We start from the raw sequence: 21,658 nt of genomic DNA, 5'->3' as shown, positions 1-21,658 counted from the left end.
ATATATTTTTAAAATATAATATTTTATCTATATAAATAACATAATTTTTCGACGAAGGATGATCAACTCAATATGTGGCTTCGCCACTGCTTGCATTAGATTAAATGTATAAAAGTGACAAGGCACTCGTACAAAAATGATATACCAAAACTTTCACATAATTAATCATGACGACTGCACACTCATCTCCATTATTGTCACAGTTGGCAATACAACTAGACAAAAGTTTAGTAGATGTCATCAACATTGTCTGTAGCAAGGGATTATTGGAGATTATTAGAAGCATCATCGGAAGGATAAGACAAGTAACATAATTTAACTAATAAAATACAATTATAAATCTAATTGTCAGCATCCAAGTAGGTCAAGTCACCAAATGAGCAATAACTCCAACAAAGGAATCAAAGAGAACTAAAAAAAATGGTAATATTGGAATAATAAGAAGAAGAAGAAGAAAAAGTATGAAAGAAAAGTCATTATTCAGATATCCAAAAACAAAATGTTGGAAAAAGAATGCTTAGCAAGTGTGCAATCCAAGAATATCAATTACAATCAGTCCAATAAAAATTGAGCTAAACTCACTCTCTAAGACTCGAATTTTTCCATCCTATTTTGTCTAATTAAGCTGCTTTCTTTTCAACAAGTTTTTCAATCAAGTCAGCAGCATCTTGAACTGTTACAATAGTCTCAGAATTCTCTTCTTCTACTGCAATGCCAAATTCCTCTTCCAATGCCATCACAATCTCCACCTGCTCGTCACAAACATTTACTGAGTCATTTGATCATTCTCTCTCTATATATATACACAACGAATTGCAGAAGCAAATCAGTAAGTCAAGATAGAAATTAGTACTCACAGTGTCAAGAGAGTCAGCGCCGAGGTCCGTATTGAACGTAGATTCAGCAATAACTTTAGTGTCTGCAGGTAAAGCCAGTTGCTTCCTCACTATGCTTATTACCTTCTCAACTGTCTCTGGCTTTGCCTGTGGGTTGAAATGGATCAAATCAATAAATATGTTATGGCCCAACTATTACAATTAACTTATAATTGGTAAATACTTACCCACACCGGGTGTTTACACCAAACCATATTAACTCATTATGGTTAATTAATTTAATTAGATGAGAATGCATGTAATTTACCATGGTTAAATGATTGAAGTCCATATGCAAGACACATGTCATATATCTATTGGTTTGGTGTAAACACCCGGTGCGGGTAAATGTTATCCCTTTTTTCTTTCTCCCCCTATCTACCATGTAGAGAATTTTTTTGAAAAACAAAGTGTCATGACCCCACTTGCCTAAAGTTTGTTTGAGTCAAGATGGTCTAACATACTCAGTGGAGGAGGCAGAATTTTTATTAAAGGGTGACAAAATATAAAAAGATAAACACATGAAAAAGTTAAGGGGAGTCAATTTAGAGTAATATATACATATAAAATAAAAATTACCGAGCTATACAGTATAAGTATAATTTTCTGGACGAAGGGGTATCAATTAACATAAAGTGGCTCCGCCACTGAACATGCCCAACCTCCCCTTTTTTGGTTTGTCTTTTGAAGAAAAAAAAACTAATGCATATCTCTAAATGATTAACTTAAGTTTTTTTTTTTCCCCTTCAAAATTCAAATTAGATTAGATTTGGTATGTATGAGTCATTTCAAATTCAACCTGTTGAATAATCTAGTCAACAAACATGTTATATAAACTTGAGTAGGTGAAAGAGTAATGGTTGATTTTGTCAAGGTCAATAAATCAGGTATGTCATATTGGTTTTAGCTCATTTAATTTTTTAAGGACTTAATTTTTTTTAAAATAAAACTGCTACATTACATAGCGCAAATACAAGATTAAATGGAGGCGCATGAAAAAGAAGATTTACACAAGAAACACGGAAGCGGGAAGTTCTGAGAGAAGGAAAACCAGCAGTCCTCGCCCAACCTACAGAAACCAACTTCAGACCTGCATTTCCTCCGTTTATCTGCACATTGATTTAATTAAATTATTTATGTATATTAAGTACGAATATTTGCACCACAGATTAGGCGTGGAAGTAGTTAGTGGACTAATTGCATTATTGAAAGAAATGCAATTGCCTCTATAGTCAATATGTATGCTACATTAATAATTCAAAAGAAAATTAGTCATGTCAAAATCACAACTAAAGTTAACTATTCGTAAGTTTTTAGCAATAACCTGTGATGTCTTGAACGACTGATTGAGTGAACACCCAAATCTGAGACAAGCAGCTGAAACACTAGCCATTTTATGAACAACTAGGAATAGGAGAAAGACAGATAAGAAATGCAGGGGCTGTAGTGATGAGGAGATAATGAGTTTGTTTCAAGATTCAAAGATGACTCACAATTTGAACACTAGTTATCCAGAAAAGAAGAAAAAGACAGTAATATTAGTAGTATTATATACTATTACGTAGAAGTTGACAAAGTAAAGGACATTACATTATTATTTTGTGTGGTGGGAAAAAGGGAAGAAGAGGTAGGATCCGGCGAGTGGTGAATATTTACCGGAGCAGCCTGCAAATCCTATCCAAATTATATGTTACTTTCTTATGTGACATAGCTGGGATTCTGCTTGCTGGCTAATATTTTGTTTCGATTCTCCCTTTGTCAAGTTGACCACGTGCAACACCCTTTTTTTTCTTACCCATCTCCGGTATTTATATTGAGGTTCAACTAAATTCGAATTCGTATATGAAAATTTCACACGAAAAAGTAAAATGCTTCCTAACAAAAGTAACTCCATACTTAGGGATTGAACCCTTGTTTTTGCAACAGCTTAATGAACTCAATCTCGTCCTAATTGTGTACAACATTTTGCTTAAAATCAGATAAAGATTATGTTTGATACTATCAAAATTCTTTTATTTCGGGATTTAATTGATTGTTTTGTATGGTTAGTACTTTCGATATTTTATGCTTTACATCAAAAGAAAATATAACTTAATTCATTGAGGGAAAATGTTTTTCTTGCATGCTACGTTGTTCTTTATTATTGGGTCAAATGGTTTTGTGGATCTTTGCGAACTTATTTTTATCTACGGAAAAAGGCCAAAAATATTCCTATAGTATTCTAAATGGTTTACTATCGAGCTCTGTCCACCTATTTGTCTGAAAATACATCTAAATTTGTCTTGAGGTCTGAAATTACCCCGCGACTAACGGAATATTATGTGGCCTTTTTTGAATGAGCTGACATAATTTATTGGGCCACGTGGTACCTCAGTCCAGATTGAACAAAACCGCCCCAGTTTTTGACCCGCCACAACTCCAATTAAACCCGAGTTAATAAAAAGTAACACCCTCATACCATTCATTTTTTTTCCTCACAATGATTCAACCTCAAACAACACAAGAACTTAGCCTTCAGTACTTTGCTTTGCAGCAAATTTGCAATTCGAAACGTAAATTAAGGTTACCCCAAATCATCTTTAACCTTCTCAAACTTCATATTTAGGTCCTTAAAATTGATTCCAATGCATTCAAATCATACCATTCAATTTGGAGCAACAAAATTCACATCTGCAGATTTCAAATCGAGCTACAAGTCCCTTTAATAAAAAAATTGCCCACTCTTCTTCTTTCTTTCCACTGCTTCTTCAAATCGAATATTACCTATTCCTACAAAAAACCAACACTAACTCACTGCTATTCTTAGAAGTGAGGAGGCTAGGGAGATTAACTTCTTTGAATTCTTCTCTGGCGTCTTAGCCATCCATTCAAGACTCTTTACACCCAACTCATAAATACTACTACATCTTATCGCAGCTACCATCCTAAAAGCCAAAGAAAGTTGATCCCACCATTAAAACCTCAGCTTTGCTACTTTCGGAATTTGTAAATTCAACAAGAAAATCCTAACCCGTCCTAGTTTCAGATTCTAGTGTTAGCGAAGAAGAAAGTAATAATCTAGAAAATGGAAGATGATTCGAGCAGTACTAGTGGTAATTTAGATGAATCAGGTGCATTAGTTCTCTTAGGAAAGATTATATTAGCATAAATCATATTTCTATTCCAAAAAATAGCGGGTCAAAATTTGGGACGGGTTTGCTCAATACGAACTGAGGTGCCACGTGGCCCAATAAAATTATGCAAGCTCATTAAAAAAGAGGCCACACAATATTCCGTTAATCGCGGAGGTAATTTCAAACCTCAAGGTAATGTTAGATGTGTTTTCAAACAAATAAGTGGAGAGAGCTCCATAGTAAACCATTTATTAAACGATAGAGGTATTTTTGACCCTTTTCCATTTTATCCGTATGACTCTATATCTTTTTTTAAAAATAAATAAATAAATGGGAGGTTTACTTTTACCAAAAAAAAAGATCTCTCTTTTACACACAAGGTATCTAAAAAGGACATTTTCTTAATTTTAACGTTGTAAATAACTATGAAGGCAATTTCTTCCTATTATTATTTCTGACTTTTTTTTTTTACCATCATGTATATGCTATTATTGCCCTGACAATTACAAAACGGTAGAATAAAGTAGCAATGACACCAAGTAGCCATTTTAAAGGATTGATACTTAGGAATTAGTAAGTGCAACTTGAATTTTAGTTTTTCAATTTAATTTTTCAGGATAAAAATTTGAATTATCATGAAATTAAAATGCTTAGTTTAAAATTTTAGGACAAAAAAAATATTGATTAATCCCTGAGAATGGCTATGATTGCACTTGCCCCTAGCCTCAAGACAAATAAGTTACCTACACACTATCATATTTTACTAAATTTAGCAATCAAGCATTAACAAATATCTTCATTTGAATAGATAACCCTTTTGAAGAGAGATGAATGAAACCTGCAAACATTTTGATGATTACGTGCCTATAAATGAAGGGGTTTTGATACAGTTACTCATACAAATAAAATTATTTACTTTTGTCTACCTATTTATTTTCTTACCCATAAATTAATTATATTTCTTACCCATAATAGGTTTTGTGGGGAAATTTTTCTTTATTTTCCAATTTTTTTTATTTCTATGCTTCTTTTCTTTTTTCTCGTTTTCTTCTTATTTTTTTCTTTTTTCCTTTTCTAATTTCATTTAACTTCTTTTTTTTTATATTTTTTTTCTCTTCATAATCTAATTTAATTTACTGTTTTCACTGTTTTTTATTATTCTTTTTTATATATATATTATTACTAAAGAAAAATCAAATTGTGTACTAATTAAATGTAGCTAATATAACCAAAAAAATATTAACTAACATATGATACCAGTATAGTATGTAGCTATACCAACAGGGTATATAATTGTATGCAAAGAGTTTAAAATTTTTTAATTCAATTATTAAACTGAAATAATATCAGTTGTCAATAAAAATTTCAAAAAATTCTAAAAGGATCTAATTATAAGAGTATACCGTTACATTATATAGCATACTATAATTTATTTATTTATTTGCATTTTCAATTTGCCCTTCACGATGGTTAAAAGCTTAAGGGGAAAGGCAAGTGAATTTACGGGTAATAAGTATACTATTATAGTATATTGTATACTATTACAGCATATTGTTACAGTATCTTGCATATTATTACAGTATGCCATAACAATATATTGTATACTATAATAGTATACTGCAATCCTATAGTATATTAGTAAACTGTAGCGGTATACTGTTAGGTAGTTGTGTTCTTCTTCGATTATTATAATATACCGTTGCAGTATATTGTGAACTATAATAGTATACTGTTGCATTATAGCTATATACTCCTACATCATATTGTATACTGTAGAGGCATACTGTAGCTATGTTCTTCTTCGTTTTTTTAAGATTTCGATCTCAATCACCTCAAATCAACTCCAAATGCTATCAAATTTCAGTATGAACTTCCAGAAGGTACTATAAGCAATATTTTAACAGCACCCACTTTGAATCAAACAAGAATCTTCAAAAATAAAATTGAGCTTCAAGCCCAACAATGGTGGATATTCAAATACACATAAAAATTTAGATCTAGGAAGCTTGCTCGAAGATACTATAAGCAATATTTTATAGCATCACATCGAATCAAATAATAAATCTTCAAATAGTAGCACCACTTCAACAAAGCAATCATGAAAGAAGAGGTGAATGGTGGCAGGGCCAGAGGTAGTAGGGGTGTGCATTCGAATTAGTTTATCGATAAACGAATCGATTATTTGTTATCGGTTTATCGATTTATCGATTTCGATTTCGAAATTTTCCTTATCAAGTTATCGATTTCGATTTTGTCATCTTCGGTTATCGATTTATCGATAAACCGGTAAGAGATATATATATATATATATCCTTATTATATAATACCCTTTTCTTTACCCTAAGTCCCTAACCCTATTATTTCATCTACCACATTTAAGGAATGATCATATTTAAAGCTCAAGAGAATGAAGTTCAAATTAATGGAAAATGGAATTAGTCGTGATGATGTATTTTTTTATATCGTTGGAATGTTGGTGGCATACATTTGATCTCTTACTTTAGTTTTCTTGCATGTGCTTGTTGACACAATTTTTATGTTATAAACGGTGTTCGTCTTATTTTAGCTTCTTTTTGTCCATATTAGTTAGGCGTGTTTATAGCGATATACTTTCCGTGGAATCCAACAAATTTTCTTATTGGTGTAATCGATAACCGAATCGATAAGCCCCAAAAATCGATAAATTGAAACCGAAAAAATCGGAACCTTATTGAAACGATAACGATAAGCATATATACAAATCGATAAGTAATTATCAATAAGGGTCAAAATCGAATCGATAAATCGAATGCATACCCCTAAGAGGCAGGGGCATCTTTGAACATCTGGGAGGTTACTGAGCCAACGAGAATTTCAACTTTAGGACAAGTATTGGCATAGTAGTTAACGGTGAGTTGTCGAGGCTGTCGTCGGAGGGTATTGATGGATGGGGAGTTGAGCAAAGAATTGGAGGAAGGTAAAATGAGGAAGAAGAAGAAGAGGAACATAATAAAGGCGGGTAAATAGTTTGGGGCACATGGATAGAAGTAGTAAATAGTTTGGGCTTGGGCATTAAACGGTAAATAGTTTCGAATTAATGGGTATAAAGTAAAATTTTCTCATAAATGAACTCAGGCCGATGGGAACTTTTCCAATTTGAGTCAAGATAAAAGTTCCAGTTTGAAAGTTTTGATGGGCATGGGCATGAACATCATTGGGCTCTCAAAGCAAATTGGGCCATAAAACTTTGTGGAAGTTCGAATTTTAAGCCTAAAAAAAAAACGGGAGAAATTAAAAAATAACCAGATTTACAATTGGTCGTTCAAAAATAGCCCAGTTTCAAAAGTAATCGAAATTTAGCCATTTTTCATGTAAAGATAAATCTGAGCGAACACACTGTTCAAAACTTGGAAAATACGCTAGTATATTATACTTGAGTTCCAGCATAAGTACACTAGAACTCCAGCATAATATACTGGAGTTTCAGCATGTATAATTGTCCAGTATAATATACTGGAGTTTGGAGCACCGATGCTCCAGTCTCCAGTATACTATACTGGAGTCAACAAAGTATACCGATCCAGCATAATATGCTGGAGTTCATACATAGGTGCACCGAACTCCAGTATATTATGCTGGACCGATCTCTGTTGCAGCAAAATAGTGGCTATTTTTCATTAAGTTCATAAACACTGGCTATTTTTGAATGACCAGTCCGAAAACTGGCTATACCGTGCTATTTTTACCAAAACAACTGCACATTTATCAGCTGGGTCATGTTGATATGCAACTTACATTGGTCATTGTTTTTTTGACCATAAATTAAAAGCAAAATCTCCTACTTTCATAGTAGAAAGGTTTATAACAATTGTATAGTGCTCACATAATCTATCAAGCTACTCTAATCATCTACATGCTAACTTTTTTTAATGATTGTGGTGTCCGAACTATCTTGTGCACATTTTCACTAATTTTATGGAGTGCCTGCTATATCATCACATGTATCATTTGACTTGCATCGCACTCAAGTTGGCGATTCTATTTGACTAAGTAGTATTTCACTTGTGCAGTGGGTGTATGGGCTAGCCCATGGTGCGATCAATTATGATATACTTAACCCTTGTCCACCAAAGGTTGGATAAATAAAAAAAATCACTTAATGTTCTTGTTTCTATTGAAATTTAAATCTAAAATCTTATGGTTATCAACCCACTTTATTGACTACTAATGAAAAATTTATGGCCAAATAATTGGGAAATATTTTGGAATTCTAAAGAAAAATAAAATGAAAAGAAAATAATTTGGGTTTGGCAACAACCGACCTACTAATAATATAGTGAAGCATCATGTCCAAGTAAATAATGTCAGCGGTCCAATCGCTTGTTCCCCAAGTCTAAGCTGCTTTAGCCCTTTATATAAACCTTTTTCTTAAGTTTTCCTCTTACCCTCATCCTTCTCTCTCTCTCATCTCTCTCTCTCTACTCGATCGAGAGAAAATCCTCAATACATAGCCGAAGTAGCCGAGTCCGGAGAATCACCAGAACAAATCTAAAGAATATCAAAACCTGTATTTTGATCCGGTTTTCTCGAATCAGGTATTTAACGATTTCTTCATTACTTAGGGCTTGAAAAAAAAAACTAGGGCTTGAAATTGTACCTCTATAGTTTTCAGAAGTTCCTTATTAAGTTTTAGTTTTCTGAATTGAAATTGTTCAAAGTACGATTTGTATTCATTTTCTGTTATCTTTTTCTATATATTTCAGTTGAATCGATTTGATTTGGGCCGTAGCAATCTGTCGTTGGATAGGGATATTGATTATTTCCAAATTTTAAGTCAGAATATGAGCTTTTCATCTGCACAAAACAATAGACGGAATAACAACAGTAATCGGCCCGGAAACAATCCTGTTCAAAGTGCTCGACGTGAGTGGTTACCTCGGGGATCCACGGCCACCACCGCTGTTTCAGCTGCCCCTGTCACCACCACGGTAACTACCACTGTTGTGAGCCCTGTGTTCAATCTTAATGGTTCAAGCTCAGCTGGAAATGGAAGAGAAAAGGATAATGTGTCAGCTGCACCCGTTAATCGTCGAAATCAGACATATGTGGGACCCAATCTCAATAAGGGGCCGACATATGCGAGGAGAGAGAGGGGCAGGGAGAACCATAATTATCAGGCGAACAGGGTGGAGAGGGCGGTCAATGGGAGGATTAATCAGGGCGAACACACACGTTTGAAGGACCCTAATTTGCCTCAACTTGTGCAAGAAATTCAGGAGAAGCTGTTGAAGGGGAACATTGAGTGCATGATTTGCTATGATATGGTGCGGAGGTCTGCCCCTGTTTGGTCATGCTCGAGCTGTTACTCTATTTTCCATCTTAATTGTATCAAAAAATGGGCCAGAGCTCCCACTTCTGTTGACATGTCTGCGGAGAAGAATCAGGGATTTAATTGGCGCTGTCCAGGCTGTCAATCAGTGCAGCTCACTTCATCCAAGGAGATCCGATATATTTGCTTTTGTGGGAAGAGGCCAGATCCTCCTTCAGATTTGTACTTGACCCCACATTCATGTGGAGAGCCCTGTGGCAAGAAACTTGAGAAGGAGCTTCCAGGGCATGATCTGAGTGAAGAGGATCTGTGCCCTCACGTTTGTGTCCTACAATGCCATCCTGGTCCTTGTCCACCTTGTAAGGCATTTGCTCCAGCTAGAAGTTGCCCCTGCGGGAAGGAAGTAATTACCACTCGGCTGCTCTGATCGCAAGTCCGTTCTTACCTGCGGACAGCAGTGTGGTAAGCTTCTTGACTGTGGGCGTCATCGGTGTGAACAGACTTGCCATGTTGGTCCTTGTGGCCATTGTCAAGTTATTGTGAATGCCTATTGCTTCTGTAAGAAGAAAACAGAGGTTGTTCTTTGTGGAGACATGGGTGTGAAAGGAGATATCAAGATCGAGGACGGCGTCTTTTCATGCAGTTCAGCTTGTGGAAGGAAGCTTAGCTGCGGAAACCACATCTGTCTTGAGCTCTGCCATCCAGGGCCATGTGGGGATTGTGCCTTGTTGCCAAGCAAGGTCAAGACATGCTGCTGCGGTAAAAGCAGCTTGGAGGACGAAAGACACAGTTGTTTAGATCCAATTCCAACCTGTTCCAAGGTCTGTGGTAAAAGCCTCAGGTGTGGGGTACATCGCTGTCAAGCGGTGTGTCATTCTGGTGACTGTGCACCATGTCTTGTTCCTGTCACTCAAAGATGCCGCTGTGGGTCAACTTCTCGGACAGTGGAGTGTTACAAAACACAGGCAGAAGTTGAGAAGTTCACTTGTGATAGACCTTGTGGGCAAAAGAAGAACTGTGGAAGGCACCGCTGCAGTGAGCGATGTTGCCCTCTTTCTAATCCAAAAAATTCCGTCACAGGTGGTTGGAATCCTCATTTTTGTTCAATGCCGTGTGAGAAGAAGCTTAGATGTGGGCAGCACTCTTGCGAGTCACTTTGTCACAGTGGTCACTGCCCTCCCTGCCTTGAGACAATTTTCACGGATTTGACTTGTGCTTGTGGGAGAACGTCAATCCCTCCTCCGCTACCTTGTGGAACACCTTCTCCTTCGTGTCAGTTACCATGCTCGGTTCCTCAGCCTTGTGGTCATCCACCTACTCACAGCTGCCATTTTGGAGACTGTCTGCCATGTGCTGTTCCTGTAGCAAAGGAATGTGTGGGCGGACATGTTATTTTGAGGAATATACCTTGTGGATCAAAAGACATCAGATGTAACAAGCTTTGCGGGAAGACCAGGCAGTGTGGCTTGCATGCATGTGCTAGAACTTGTCATTCTTCACCATGTGATTTTTCTGCTGGCCCCAGCAACGGCTCCAGAGCCTCTTGTGGGCAGACATGTGGTGCTCCTAGAAGAGATTGCAGGCACACATGTACTGCTCTTTGTCACCCCTCTTCGCCATGTCCTGATGTGAGATGTGAGTTTCCTGTTACTATTACTTGTTCTTGTGGCCGGGTCACAGCAAATGTTCCTTGTGATGCTGGAGGTCCGATTGTTGACTCTGTCTTTGAAGCTTCTATAATCCACAAGTTGCCTTCACCTCTTCAACCTATTGAAATAAATGGGAAGAAGGTTCCTCTTGGTCAGAGGAAGCTCACTTGTGATGATGAATGTGCAAAGATGGAGAAGAAAAAGGTTCTTTCTGATGCTTTTGGTATAACTCCGCCGAATTTGGAGGCCCTCCATTTTGGTGATGCAGCTGTCTCTGAAGTGCTAGGGGATCTTCTTAGGCGTGACCCTAAGTGGGTTTTGTCCATAGAGGAAAGGTGCAAATGTTTGGTCCTTGGCAGGAGCAGAGGCGGGGTTAATGCACTCAAAGTTCATGTTTTTTGCCCAATGTTGAAGGAAAAGCGGGATGCAGTTAGACTGATAGCTGCAAGGTGGAAGCTTTCAGTGAATGCAGCTGGTTGGGAACCCAAGAGATTCATCACTGTGCATGTTACACCCAAGTCCAAAGCTCCAGCGCGTATACTTGGTGCCAAAGGTTGTACTGTCAATAACATTGCTCAGCCTGCTGTTTTTGATTCTCTGGTGGATATGGATCCAAGGCTTGTGGTGGCTTTGTTTGACTTGCCAAGAGATGCAGACATTAGTGCGTTAGTTCTCAGGTTTGGTGGTGAATGCGAGCTTGTCTGGTTGAATGACAAGAATGCCTTGGCTGTGTTCAGTGATCCTGCCCGAGCAGCAACAGCTATGAGGAGGCTAGACCAGGGGTCAGCTTATTGTGGTGCTTCTGTAGTTCCTCAGAGTGGTGTTGCATCAGCAGTGACATCCGCTACTAATGCTTGGGGAGTCTCTGGAGCAGCCAAGGATGGGGGAGGAGCGGCAGCTCTTAAGGGTAATCCATGGAAGAAGGCTGTAGTCCAGGAGCCTCATTTGAGGGAGAGTCCATGGGATCCCGAAGAATGGTCCAAGAATCCCACTGATTCAGCCCCTTCTGCCTGGAGGACAAATGAAGCAACAACTGCTGCCTCGTCTAATAGGTGGAGTGTCTTAGAGCCTGAAATGACTTCCAATTTGCCGAGGGCGTCTATTACAATCAAGGAACCTGTTACTGAGCCAGGAGTGGGTGGTTCAGCTTTGCCCCCCAAACCTCAAGATGTGGGGGTCGACGAGATGGCAGATGTAGTGGATGATTGGGAGAAGGCTTACGATTGAGCGCCTGCAAATGCATATGTTTTTGCTGTCCATTATTTCTTCTATGTTTTCTCTTAAGTGCTCAGACGGGAGTTGATTTTTTTATGTTTAGTAGCTCCTGTTTACAATATTTGTTCATCATCTAAAGGGAGTGCTGTTTCCTTTTTGGTTCAAAAACACGACTCCTTTAGCCTTGGTGTCAATTTCCTCTTTTTTCCTCAATGAAGGAAAAGAATGAAGGGAAAAATATTGGTCGCATGGTTCAGAATGGGCACATGTTACAGGCTCTCGTTGGTGTAATGTGCTATTCGTAATCACGTCTAGTAAGGTAAATCTTTCTGCTGAGATCAGTGTTTTAAAATGCTGTTTGTTAAAAATTACAGGTACTGTTGTTTCCTTTGAAGCTCTTGATAGTTTATGGTAATAACTAATAATAACTGGTGCTTATTAGTAAAAGCCAGTTTTCTCTTAAATATGATTGTTGTGTCGATAGGCGGTAAGATGAGCTTCTTTCGTTACCTGCGATGATATGTATGGGGTCCGGTGTAATATCATTTTGGTTAACTTCGACTTAAATGAAATGACTCTTTCGATTAGTTAAATAGGAAGGTATATCATATTAACTGTCCATTTCAACACACTAATGTGTCCTATAAAATAATGGAGAAAACTTAAGGCAAGGATTTATGTCATCTGTCCATTTAATGATCACAAGGAAATAATTAAAAAATTTAAATATTAATTGTAACTTTTTAACAAATATGGTACTCCAATTTTCTTGTCGGAGAATTAAAAATTAATTGCATCTTGGAATCAAAAACTACCAAAGGAGAGTTAATTGTATTCCTAGTGTAATTATACAATTATTTTATTAATTAAAGAGGACAATTAATGAACACGAGAAGATTGAAATTTTAATGATTAATCATAATTATAACTTTTGAGGAAAGCACAACGCTGAACTTCCTTGCTGACAAAATTCCCTGATCCTAGTTCTTTATCCCAACTAAAACTAGAGCACTATTTAGCAAATATGCAAACCATAGTTTGATCTATACCAATATGAGCTCTGATGGGGTGAATAAGATCCCTCCATCCTTAATTAGAGGTTTCGGTTCCGAGTTCTGCATATGGAAAAAATTCTGTTGGACATTATGTGTAGTGGCGGAGCTAGGATTTTCATTAAGGCAAAATATAAAGAAATAAACTTATCAGAAGTCAAGGGGTGTCATATATATATATATATATATATATATATATATATATATATATATATATTTTTTTTAAAAAATTACTGAGCTAAACAGTGTAATTTACCGACGAAGGAGTATCAGTTGACACGCCTTGAGTGCATGTGGCCTGCCACTCCTTACGCGGCACAATTCAGATATAATTGGACTGTGTAACCCCCCCCCCCCCCCCCCCCCACAAATAAAATGAAAAATTAATTAGTTGTTTTTTTTGGAGGAGAGATGAAAGGGAAAAAGAAAAAAAAGCCATTAGTTGTTCTAAAGCCTCTTAAAAAAAAGCCAATGTGAGTATATGTTAGGCTATTTTGCCAAAAAAAAATTCTTTCTTTAACTGCCCCTTTTGCCCTGTATTTTTACTTTGAAAAGTAATATATTGATACCTTGAAAACGGTTCAACGTTCTAATTGATTATCAAATCTTAAATGTGAAATTTGGAATTGAATATTTTTTTAAAATATATTTCTAAATATTAGCTTTTGGACACGTGCGTTGCAAGTATATTCCAAATTATTTTTTACAAGTTTTTGAATAATCACATGAGATTATTGAAATATGCAAAGGACCTTTTGTGGCTGATGAAATTAAACAACTAGTCACTAATGTTTAATAAAATTCAATAAATAAGGTAAAATAAGATTAATCTTCCCACTGAGAAAATACAGAGAATTTATATCTATACTCACTTTTTGTGTCACGTTTTAACTTATGCTCGTTTTGCAAAAAAAAATTGCAAGCGTACCCGCTTTTTCGCATAACTTCAGCATACGGGGCTGGAGTTGTCACGACCCAAACCGATGGGCCGTGACGGGCACCCGGTACCTTACTCAACCGAGTACCAACGTAACGTATCTTTCTTATTATATCATCATATACACGTGACATACAAGTCTAATAGTCCAACATGATCATTTATAAATTCCAAAACATAGGCCGACAAGGCTGTACAATCTTTCACGTACACGACATATGTCTACAAGCCTCTAAGAGTACATAGATGTCATAAAGGTTTGGACAGAGTCTCGCCATGCCAAACAATACACGTCTAAATCATACTAACCAAACACGCAACTCCGAGCAAATGGAGCGCACCAACATCTTACGCTGAGCTGATAGCCTACTTGGAGGGCTCTCGGCCTGTCTGTCTGGACTTGCGGGCATGAAACGCAGCGTCCCCAGGAAAAAGGGACGTCAATACTAAATAATGTACCAAGTATATAAGGCAATATACTGAAAGCTAAAATTGAACTGATAATATTATAACTGCAAGTAGCTGGAAGTCAAAGATAATATGAAGATATGCTTACCTACTGATACTGACTCAATTCTCTCAACATAGTAAGTAAAATAGTTGTCCGGCCCTATAAGGCTCAGTATAAGTCAAAGACAACTCTTAACTGCTCTGCCGTAGTAGGCTCGCTCATAGGCGCTCGACCATACTAGGCTCTGTATCTCGACCAACTGGGCTCACTCATAAGCGCTCGGCCATAGTAGGCTCGGTATATATATAACTGCTCTGCTGTAGTAGGCTCGCTTATAGGCGCTCGGCCATACTAGGCTCTGTATCTCAACCAACTGGGCTCGCTCATAAGCGTTTGGCCACAGTAGGCTCGGTATATAACTTACCATCTGATCAGAGGTTGCCCAATAGGGGCCTGCCCATCGATTATGGCTCGATGGTAATGAAAATAATTTAATACTGTATATATAAATTCTTTGCTCTCTTGACTGGAATAAGAAAATACTTAATTGAGTATGAAGTCCTAGTAAGGAGAATATAGTAATTTACAATGCTAGAAAAATATACGCAACTTGCGAGACTAGCAAAATATACTTAAATTTCGGGATATGAATTTTTCTTTATGTCTCGTTATCAAACTTGTGTAACGACGAGATCATGCCAAAATGAAGAAAGAGCTTAGCCTTAACATACCTGGAGTAGGGACAAATCTGTATATATTCTTGAGAAAGATTGCACCTTTTTTCCTTAGAATAGAAAAATCCCGTTGTTATTACGTAGTGCAATTACCTATGAATTTCTTTTCTAATCTAAGATATCCGTAACATGAAGTCTCATGTGAGCTTCCAAAATCTTCTCCAAACTGAATTTGATATCAATTGAACCTAATTTGTAAAGATGGCTAACTTTAATTCCTTGTACATGTTTAATGGCAAAGTGCACTTTCCATGTGTTATCTTGATAGGTTGCCCAAAGACCCCTTAATGCCACCTATCCTATTAACTAATGAGTCATCAATTTGGGTTTAATTTGCTGCCACCTTTGATTTTAATTCTTATCCAAAAGTGTTCAATTAATTATTCAATAATTCCTTAATTAACTAGGTAATCTCCCATTACCCAATAATTAACCGATTACCCATACAATAAAGAATTATTCCCACTTATTTAAAATATTACTCACTTTTTACATACCTTATACACCTTACTATTATGGTCATGTGGTACCTTGTATGGTACTAGTCCATAAATACCGAGTATTTTAGCTCGAGCCGTATTTTATCCCAAAAAACTAAATTTCAACGAAATTTATTTTCTTTGACTTGCTTCCTCTCTCACCTTCGCGAATTTATTCATCACTTACAATCCTTATAATCTCCAAACAATCTTTTCCTTGGATTGATGTCAATTACCTTACGACAAATTCAACGTAAAATACTGCAGGGCGCAACATTGTCGTAACTTATTACTGCGAAGTGTAACATCATCGTAATGTAATACTGTTGGGTGCAATCCTGTCGTAACTTAATACTGCGAAGCGTAACATCATCGTAATGTATTACTGCAGGACGTAACACCATCGTAATATATTACTACAGAGGGTAACTTCGCCGTAATATAATACTGCGGAACGTAATATCGACGTAATATTGCGGGGCATAACAGAAGTAGCAAAGGCAATCACGAAAACTTCAGCATTCTAGTAGACGGGCCCGAAGTTCATCTCTAGAACTTAAGTTTTTGTTTTGTAACTGACGAGTCTTTTTCCCTCCATAATGATACTGTCACGAAAACATGAAAATAGCTGCTTTACTGATATATTCTTTCAGGTATTTAAGTTATTCTTTTTCTTGTATTTGTGTTTCTGTTGTTTGAATATGACGTTCAGTTACCTTTTCCAGAATTTTATAAGCGTTCAAACTTGAAGGACGCATACTTTTCTTCTGTGCCTCCAAAAGTTGATATATGTCAAAAATTAATTAATTATTATTAATATACAATTCTTTTAATTGTTCAAAGGTGGTCCTCCTTATTCAATCATCGCCTTCCCATTGACGCACTTGCCCCTCTCTTTACATCCTCAGTTTGATGATATATAATTATTGTTTGTCTTTTCTTTTCTTCCGTTGTAAGTGCATTAACTCCTAGCGGATATAACTTTGAGGAGGAGAAGAAGGAGGAGAAATGGGGCTGAAATTATTTAAAGAATGAGTATTAAGTTAGAAATTTTTTAAAAAATAAATATAGGTTAAGTGGGGGCGACTAAATAGGCGTCCCGTACAATTTTTACGAAAATAAGGACAAAAGGTTTATAAAGAAGGGAGAAAGATAAGTACATTACTTGGCACGTCACCTCTCTATAGATCAAGGTATATAATTACGTGTGGTGTTTAGCACCTGTTGGCCTTCACCACATAAAAGGAGTGGCAAAATAGCTATAACTGCAATAACCCACATAGCTCCAGCTGGCATCTTCCTGCACTTGATAAGCCATTACGTATGAGAATATTATTCAAGTCAGAAAAATATTATGGACTAGAATATACAATGAACTCAAGTTTAATTATGATAACCGATTAGAAGATAGGCAACAATATTTAATAAACAAAAAACTATATAACCTGGATTGATTTTAAAATTTATCACTGGCAGAAAACAGAAACGAGCTTCAACTTTTTTCGTGTTGCTTCAACTTCAAATGTTAATGTTGTAGTAGTGGTGTGTTTAGTGTTAATGGTGTGTTTAGTGGAGATGATTTCAGCCAATTTATAATGAAGTTTGGTTTCCATATTTGATAGTCTGCATATGCATTAATGGAACATTTAGACGTTCTTCATATTTTCCAAATGCCTCTATTATCAGCTACAATGTGTATATGTTCTTCGTTCATGATATAGTAATTATAGTAATCTTGCCTCAGAGGTAGTGTTTCTTAATTATTTTAGATTCTTTTTTGGAGGAAGAGGGATGGGGGAAGGAATGACTCGTAAATGGTATAAGAAAATGACATGAATTAATATTCTACTAGTTAAATGGTGTTAGTTGAATGGGAACTGGAATTATTTCTTATTTGGAATATGGACTTATTTGGTTACACGTGTTATTATTATTTTCTGTTATAATACGTAGCACTAATTACAGAAGAGAAGATTGATTTTTCTATATGGAGAAATTGAACATGTTTTGATACGATTATCTTTATCTGAAAAATTATATAATTCGATTTATGGGTTCGGAATAACTCAACAATTTTCGCCTAAATTTTGTATTTATGTTTAAAATTCAACTAACGTATATAAAAGATTTATTCAAAATCCCAAAATTTTAAAATATTAGATCCACCTTTACTTACAATGTCATTGTGCAGCTGTAGGAATATTTTTGTTAATATAGTAATTATAGTTTATCTTGTTGATATGTAGCATTTCTTTTTTTAGATTTTTTTCCGGAGGGCTGAGAGAATTAGGAACGAGTTAACGACCATAGAACATTATTAAAATAGAAAATTGGGGAAGTTTGAATGTCTGGTCTATTTTCCAAATGACTGTCGTCTTTTAATTAATATTTATTCTGTGTTTATTCTTATTTAGTATTATGTTATTAATGTTATTATTTTCTGTTACAATACTAGCACTAATAACAAAACTACTCCTTATAAAAAAAACTTTATACAAGTTTGAGTCTTCTTCAAGTAATCTTCTTCTCGTAAAAGTAACTTTATTATTTTTATTATTATTAAATTGCAATTGCCCATCAATAAATTGGTTTGTACCCCATTTTAGTCTTCTTCTCGTAAAACTAATCTTCTAGCGTGTTCCCGTTGTTTATTTTCCCGGATTTTCCATCTTCGGGGGCGTGATGATGCCTACTAATGAAAGCTAGACAAGCCAAACCTTAACTACTTACTACACTTTCATTTTTGCTTCTTTTTAACAAACACAAGTCGATAATATAATAAAAGCGGAATTTTAAATAAATAAGCGGAAGTTAACAATTATATATCTTAAGGCTACGTCTATTACAACCTTTAAAACTTCCAATACCCAAAACCTGGTGTCACAGACTGTCTAAGAGTTACTACATACAAGGTCTGAAGAAGTACAATACACTGTTTCTGAACAAAAGGAAATGAAACAAGAAATAGAGATAGAGGGAGACGCCAGGTCTCGCGGTCCACGGTGGGGACTTCGCGACCGCGGTGGGATTTGTGCGGTCCGCGGTGAGCAAGGCCAAGCCTTCGCGGCCGCGCTCGATTTCTTGCGGTTCGTGGTGGAGCTCCGCGGTCGCAGTCTTTTTTATGCGGTCCGCGGAGAGGGCCTGAGAGAAGTATATTTAAACGGACTTTTCAGTTATTTTTCACTTTTCAAAACCCTAAAACATAAGCGGCGATTTTCCAAACGCTCCTTCTTCTCCCAAAACACTAGTAAGTGATTTTTAACTTATTTCTTTCACTCCTTAACTTCTTTAACAAGATTTCATCCTAGAATCTAGGGTTTTTATGGTGAAATTGAGAATTTTGAGTAAAACCTAAGAATATTGAAATTTGGGGATTGAGACCTCAAATTGAGGTCGAAATCCAAAACCAATTATATATCCGGGCTCGGGGGTAAATGGATAATCGGGTTTTGGTCCGAATTTCGGGTTTGGACCAAGTGGGCCCGGGGTCAATTTTTGACTTTTTGGAAAAATCTTTATAAAACCTATTTTCATGCATTAGAATTGATTCATTTAGCATTTATTGATATCGTTAAGTAAATTGTGGCTAGATACAAGCGAGTTGGTGGTTGAAACAAGAGATAAAGCGGTAGTTGAGGCTTGAATTGTGTTCGTTGCATCGAGGTAAGTGTTTGGTCTAACCTTAGCTTGAGGGATTAGGAGATGCGTCTTATTTGCTACATGATAATTGTTGAGTACGACGTGTAGGCATGGTGACGAGTATCTATACGTTGGTGTCTAGCATGACCGCGAGTCTTTAAATTTTGAAGATCTTGATTTCGTTGTATCTTGAGCCTTGGTGATGATTTCTAACTATTGTGTAAAGTTTGTGGAAGGAATTGTAACCTTGAACATCGAGGAGCATTGGCTCAAGTTATATTATGAACTGTGAAAGTATATGAGATGATTGAACCTTTTGGAGCATTGGCTCAAGTTATATTATGAATTGTGAAAGTATATGAGATGATTGGACCCTTTAGAGCATTGACTCAAGTGGTAAAGTGAGTTATGAAATAAAAGTGAAAGAAAGAGAAAGAGTTATTAAATTGTTCCCTTGCCGGGATATTGTTGCTTTGTTGATTATCTCCCTTGCCGGGATTTTGAGATTATTGATGTTGTTCCTTTGCCGAGATTTAATTGTTTAATTGTAGTTCCCTTGCTGGGATCTCTATTACTATTTTGTTTATTCCCTTGCCCCTTTGCTTGTGATTGTTGTTTGGGTGAGGAAGAGTGTTAAAGCATGAAGGGTGATGCCGTGCATTGTTTGCTAATGTGAGGAAAGAGTGTAAAGCACGAAGGGTGATGCCATGCATTATTTGCTATTGTGATGAAAAAGTGTAAAGCACGAAGGGTGATGTTGTGCCGTACGATGTACCATTCCGTACCGATTTTCATTGTTTATATGGTAAGGAAAGAGAGTAAAAGCACGAAGGATGATGCCGTGAACATCTTTATTATGTGATTGATTTGGTGAGGACGAAAGTAAAAGCACGAAGGGTGATGCCATGCAAATTGTTGATTTCTAATTCTTTGTTGATATTCGAGTTATGTCGTTTCTTTCCTTACTTGATGTTTTTTATTCGGAACTGTTATCTCCCCCAAAACATGTTTCCCCCTCCAACATCGACTGGTTATTTTCTGTATTTCTTTTCCGCTATATATATTTGAACTGCACATGTTTATTTGGTAGTCTGGTCCTAGCCTCGTCACTACTTCGCCGAGGTTAGGCTAGACATTTACCAGCACATGAGGTCGGTTGTGCTGATACTACACTCTGCACTGTGTGCAGATCTAGGAGCAGCTTTTGGACAGTAGTTGGAGTGCTTCCTTCAGTCCACCCGGAGACCCAAGGTAGACCTGCAGGCGTCCGCAGGCCTTGGCGTCTCCCTCTATCTCTATTTCCTGTTTTATTTCCTTTTGTTCAGAAACAGTGTATTGTATTTCTTCATACCTTGTATGTAGTAACTCTTAGACAGTTTGTGACACTGTGACACCATGTTTTGGGTATTGGAGGTTTTAAAGGTTGTAATAGACGTAGCCTTAAGATATATAATTGTTGAATTCCGCTTATTTATTTAAAATTCCACTTTTATCATATTATCGACTTGTGTTTGTTAAAAAGAAGCAAAAATGAAAGTGTAGCAAGTAGTTAAGGTTTGACTTGCCTAGTTCTCATTAGTAGGCGCCATCACGATTCCTAAGGGTGGGAAACTGGGTCGTGACAAGTTGGTATCAGAGCTCTAGGTTACATAGGTCTCACAGTTCACAGACAAGCTTAGTAGAGTCTGGGGGATCGGTACGGAGACGTCTGTATTTATCCCCCAGAGGCTACAGAGTTAGGAAAAACTTCACATTTGTTCTTTCTCGTCGTGCAGTTTTGTTTCTCAATGCTAATTGAACTTCTACTCCGTTCTTTCGCAGATGGCGAGAACACGCGCTTGCTCATCCTCCGCTCAGCAGCCCGAGCCCCTAGCAGCCGCTACCACGAGGGGTAGAGGGCGAGGCCAAGGTCGTGCTAGAGGACGAGGTAGGGGCAGATCTCAGTCCCGAGCAGCAGCCCCAGTGACGGAGCCTCAAGTTGATTTTGATGAGGAGGTTCCGGCTCCAGCAGTTCCGGTGGGCTCAGCTCAGGTCCTAGAGGGGTTTATTGCTACCCTAGTTCTTCAGGATGCTCTGGTCCGATTAGTGGGCCTTATAGAAAGTGCCACCCGAGCAGACTTGCTTCCTGTAGCACCAGCCGTCTCTCAGGCTGGAGGAGGAGCCTAGACTCTTGTTACTCGCACTCCGGAGCAGGTAGCTCCTCAGA

At 37.0% G+C, this 21,658-nt stretch overlaps 2 protein-coding genes and 1 long non-coding RNA gene across 3 annotated transcripts; 1 reads left to right on the top strand and 2 right to left on the bottom strand.

Moving 5' to 3' along the window:
• Positions 1-460: 460 nt before the first annotated feature.
• LOC107775886 (acyl carrier protein 1, chloroplastic-like) lies at positions 461-2,403 on the bottom strand. Its single transcript, XM_016595685.2, has 4 exons — positions 2,200-2,403; positions 1,886-1,984; positions 858-983; positions 461-749 (listed from the first exon to the last, which is right to left on the bottom strand). The coding sequence occupies exons 1-4, from the start codon at positions 2,266-2,268 to the stop codon at positions 621-623; spliced, it is 423 nt and encodes a 140-aa protein (XP_016451171.1). The 5' UTR covers positions 2,269-2,403; the 3' UTR covers positions 461-620.
• Positions 2,404-8,422: 6,019 nt separating this feature from the next.
• LOC107775885 (NF-X1-type zinc finger protein NFXL1) lies at positions 8,423-12,528 on the top strand. The gene is given in 3 exon segments (XM_016595684.2): positions 8,423-8,562; positions 8,731-9,714; positions 9,716-12,528. Coding segments are annotated over 2 exon segments (3,363 nt in total). The 5' UTR covers positions 8,423-8,562; positions 8,731-8,808; the 3' UTR covers positions 12,173-12,528.
• A 4,323-nt stretch (positions 12,529-16,851) lies between these two features.
• LOC107775887 (uncharacterized) lies at positions 16,852-17,358 on the bottom strand. The gene is made up of 2 exons (XR_001645833.1): positions 17,259-17,358; positions 16,852-17,113 (listed from the first exon to the last, which is right to left on the bottom strand). It is a non-coding gene; the product is annotated as an uncharacterized LOC107775887 (long non-coding RNA).
• Between the last annotated feature and the right edge of the window lie 4,300 nt (positions 17,359-21,658).

Source organism: Nicotiana tabacum, chromosome 6 (genome assembly GCF_000715075.1).
Source record: "Nicotiana tabacum cultivar K326 chromosome 6, ASM71507v2, whole genome shotgun sequence".
Lineage (NCBI taxonomy): Eukaryota > Viridiplantae > Streptophyta > Magnoliopsida > Solanales > Solanaceae > Nicotiana > Nicotiana tabacum.
This window is presented reverse-complemented; position numbering and strand designations above follow the sequence as displayed.

Excerpts from the sequence above, each read along its gene's own strand:
- LOC107775886 (XM_016595685.2), bottom strand. The coding sequence starts at position 2,268 with ATGGCTAGTGTTTCAGCTGCTTGTCTCAGATTTGGGTGTTCACTCAAT. Across the intron at positions 1,985-2,199 it reads AGTCGTTCAAGACATCACAG|ATAAACGGAGGAAATGCAGG; the intron begins GTTATTGCTAAA and ends ATCAATGTGCAG. Across the intron at positions 750-857 it reads GCGCTGACTCTCTTGACACT|GTGGAGATTGTGATGGCATT; the intron begins GTGAGTACTAAT and ends TGTGACGAGCAG.